The sequence below is a fragment of the Cariama cristata genome, unplaced genomic scaffold (assembly GCF_000690535.1).
Source record: "Cariama cristata isolate BGI_N322 unplaced genomic scaffold, ASM69053v1 scaffold25102, whole genome shotgun sequence".
Lineage (NCBI taxonomy): Eukaryota > Metazoa > Chordata > Aves > Cariamiformes > Cariamidae > Cariama > Cariama cristata.
The window spans coordinates 7,407-11,535 of NW_009603642.1; the positions used below are offsets into that span (position 1 = coordinate 7,407).

Sequence of the window (4,129 nt, forward strand, 5' to 3'; positions counted from 1 at the left end):
CGGTTTCCCGAGGAAACGAGTCATGTGCAATCGCAGCCTGTACAGATTGTGTGTGCCTCTCTTCCCCACTTGAACCCCTGCCTAAGTTCAACCAGACTTCACAGTGATCCTAAAAGCCACAAAATAATTATTTCACTTCATTTTTTACATATATTAAAAAAGGGTGGTTGGTAGGTGGGAGAAACTGCCAATGCTTCCCATTGAGAGAAAAGTTTGCGTGTGTCTGTGTGCGTGCACAACCATAATGTTAGACACTAGAGAATCCCCGTGGAAGAGATGTATTAGTAGCATCCAAATCATGGGATGAATGTAACTGGGAGCCATGAGACACGGAGCTGTGGGAGAGCCAGCTCCATCCGTCCTGCCGTGCGTGGGGTGAAGCGTTTCCTCCCGTCTCTGGTTTGCACCACGTTATTGCCCGTCGTTGGTGATGGCTATGGTGGGGAACAGCCTGCGGAGGATCTGTCAGCTGATATTTCTCCATCAACCCTTTTTGGCAGCTATTTTAGGAATCGGTGATTGTGGGTGATGAGTTCTGGATGATGATGAGTCTTCTGCTCAGTGCCGGAGAGTTGTGACGTCCGTTTTAGTGAGCAGGAGCTGGTTATCAGAGAAGGCAAAGAGTAGGATGTTGGGGCTGTGTAGAAATCTCTGCTTGCTCTCTTTTGTAGGTTTTCTCCAAAATCTTCAGCCATGAGGCACTGGAGAGCTATCTCCCCAAGATCCAGCTGGTGATCAAAGACACTCTTCGGGCCTGGAGCAGCAACCCCGAGTCCATCAACGTCTACCACGAGACCCAGAAGCTCACCTTCCGCATGGCCATCCGTGTCCTGCTGGGCTTCCGCATCCCCGATGAGGAACTCAACCGCCTCTTTGAGGTCTACCAGCAGTTCGTGGAGAATGTCTTCTCCTTGCCCGTGGATCTGCCCTTCAGCGGCTACAGGAGGGTAAGAGATTCGGGCTGAGTCCTCCACCAGCTGATAGCACCAATCTGGGATTAATGGGGCGGTGGCTAATCCTCGCGTCTACAGGTTCTCAATGGGTTGTCTTCTCACCCTCTGACCTCTAGAAGTGAGTCCATTTTGGGCTACAAAATCCGGTTTCAGTGGAGTGGGGAGGAAGATCCGTTGGTAGGTTTTTAGAGTGGTAGGGGCTGTGCGGTTTGATGCAAGGGAGAATACAGCCAGGACTTGGCCAGATTTAATGCGTAATTTTTCCTCACTTGTAACTGGCAGTTTTGCTGTGTTTTTTTTTTTGTTTGTGGGACCCCTCATCTGTTAATTCCCTCCCGTCCCCAGGGCAAAACAGGTCACTTCTAATTCCAAGAACTATTCTAGTTGTTTGATGAATGATGGAAAATGAAAACATAAAAAAAACCCCATAGACAAAAATTTGTATTTTTTTTTCACAGGGAATCTTGTAACAGAAATACGGGGATTTAAAGCTTATTTCTGTGATTATCAATGCAAATTTTCTTACTGTTATTTGACCGCATGAATGAGCCCAACCATTTGCAGCCCCGAAGCATTTGCAGCAGCAAGTTAACCCGGTGCAGCTGCAGTCAGATAGGAATTGCTTTACTGAGACCAGGTGATAAAATTGCTCGGGAAGCCTATTACGCTCCCGGGAAGAGGATCCTTTCAGATGAATTGCCTTTCCTTTGAGAGACAATTTTCCCAGGGACTGTCATACATCCCAGGGTGAGCCGGAGGCCTGTGAACTAGTGCGATACTGGGGCTCCCACATCAGACCTATCATTTGCACATAGGTGCTGATTACTCTTGCCTATAATCTCGCCCACTCGGGGCTTGCTCCTCCTGCCCAGGGAACAACTTCAGCATCTTTATACTTCTCTTTACGCATCTGCAATTGCAATTGTATTACTTAGACATGCTGTCCTGAGCACGTCGCCAGCTCCTGAGCATGCTGAGCTGGGGATGGTGGTGCTAGCATCGTGTCCTGCGTGGTCTGATGGCTTTCTGCTCCACAGGGCATCCGGGCACGCGAGACGCTGCAGAAGGGGCTGGAGAAAGCCATCCAGGAAAAACTGCAGAACACGCAGGGCAAGGACTACGCCGATGCACTGGACATCCTGATAGAGAGTGGCAAAGAGCACGGCAAGGAGCTAACCATGCAGGAGCTGAAGGTAAAGACCTTCCCCATGGTCGCCTTGTGCTTGCTGCCCTCGGGGCAGAGGCTCAGAGCAAAGCATCAGCTGCTGTAAGGAAGGTTTTTTGGGGCAGACCTGATATGACCAGTGAGAGCTGGGGGACCACAATGTGTTGTTGGAGCTGCAGGTGGTTTGGTGGATTATGGTGCCAACAAGCCAGTTGCTTTCCTATGGGCCGTATTTATTTGCAGATCGTGCTCAGCCCTTTCTAAAAAGCATTTCCAGGGAATACCAAAAGACCGTACAAGTTTGCTGAAGCTTTCAGGCTTGACCAGCTTCATCCTTTGACCCATCCAGTTTTATGGTGCCTGTTTGCAGGGCATATGAGCCCTTGGCAGGTTGTTATCTGCACCAGGGTCATAGTATAACTTGTACTTCATGTGCTATCAAGAGTCATCCCCAGGGCTTTTTCTCCTGCCTGTCTGGTCCTCAGCATCCTCTAAGGCTCTGCAGGAAGCTCCCCATGACGAGTGTCCAAGATCTGTGCACAAGGAGAGACCTTGCAGTTAGACATCACCAGGCTGGAGAGCTGTTGGGGAAAAAAAAAATACCCCATGGCAGCCTGTGTGCCTGTCCCTTGACGTTCCACGGCTGCTGGCCTGTCTGTCTGTCCATCCCCCGTGTCTTACCCTGGCTTGACTCTTGTCTTTCAGGATGGCACCCTGGAGCTCATCTTTGCTGCCTATGCCACCACCGCCAGTGCCAGCACCTCTCTGATCATGCAGCTCCTCAAACACCCCCGGGTCCTGGAGAAGCTGCGGGAGGAGCTGCGTAGCAAGGGCATCCTCCACAACGGCTGCATCTGTGAGGGTTCCCTCCGACTCGACAACATCAACAGCCTCCACTACCTGGACTGTGTCATCAAGGAGGTGCTTCGCCTCTTCACCCCCATCTCCGGGGGGTACCGGACGGTGCTGCAAACCTTCGAGCTGGATGTGAGTATTGCCATCTCTCTGGGGTGCGGCTGAACCGTGAGCTCCCCCAAACCACCTTTTGCATGTTGTTGCAAGGCTTGCTTGAGCCTGGCTTAGATGAGACCTCAGGGAGGACAAATTGGGTCCTGCTGGTGATGGGAGGTTGAATTGCTACGGATTCAGAGGAGGGTGATGGGATCTGGCCTATGGCAGGGAAGGGATGCACTCGAGCAGTCAAAGAGGAGACAGGCATGATGCTTCAAAGAGCAATTTGTGACAACGTTTGATGCCAAAATCTGAACTGGGGTGTGACAAGGGAAAGATTTACAGCAAAGGGCATCTCCAGGCTGCTGGATGACAGGTGGATTACTCACTGCAACGGCTAGAATTTCCTACTAGCAAAACAAAATCTTGAGACCTGGCTTGCCGTTGTAAATCCTACTAGTGTAATGATTTGAGTTGGAAACTCAGGGTGCTCAGGGGATGATAAATCCGCCTCGTTTCTCATTGCCCAGCCCTGACGTGCGAGTTGGACGTGTGGGGCTGACAGGCGGTGGGGTGTGGGCAAAGCCATGGGATGCTCTGGGGAGGGCTGGCTGGCGCGTGGGGCAGGGCACGGGCACGAGAAGAGCTGCTTCCCTTTGCTCGTCAGCAGTCGAGCACCACAGGGTTCCTGGTAGGCGACTCCTGCCAGCGACCGCAAAGCAAATAAATAGCAATGGATCATCTGGCGGGCCCCTGGGATGGAGGCAGGAATAAGCCCAAGATTCCCATCTCCCAGCCCTTTGGGCTGTGCTCTCAGTTTTTCTTTTAACTCTGCATTACGCTCGAGCAATCAGCCCAAAGAAAATGGGAAAAAGCAGACAAAACAAAAGGGCTTGATCTTGTCCTCCTGCTCCCTCTCTCTTTACAGTAGGGTTGACTCTCTTTGGTTTTCTCTTCACCTCTTCCCTCTTCTCTGCAGGGTTTCCAAATCCCCAAAGGCTGGAGCGTGATGTACAGCATCCGGGACACCCACGACACCGCCCCCGTCTTCAAGGACGTG

General features: G+C 51.4%; 1 protein-coding gene across 1 annotated transcript in view; it reads left to right on the forward strand.

The window, feature by feature from the left end:
- Positions 1 to 597: 597 nt before the first annotated feature.
- The window catches only part of LOC104157808 (cytochrome P450 26B1), a gene marked incomplete at its 5' end in the record, with an annotated part of 3,834 nt that continues 302 nt past the window's right edge, over positions 598 to 4,129 (forward strand). Inside the window, 4 exon segments of the mRNA XM_009695286.1 lie at positions 598 to 947; positions 1,991 to 2,146; positions 2,824 to 3,105; positions 4,049 to 4,126. Of these exon segments, the coding sequence (XP_009693588.1) occupies positions 598 to 947; positions 1,991 to 2,146; positions 2,824 to 3,105; positions 4,049 to 4,126 (866 nt within the window).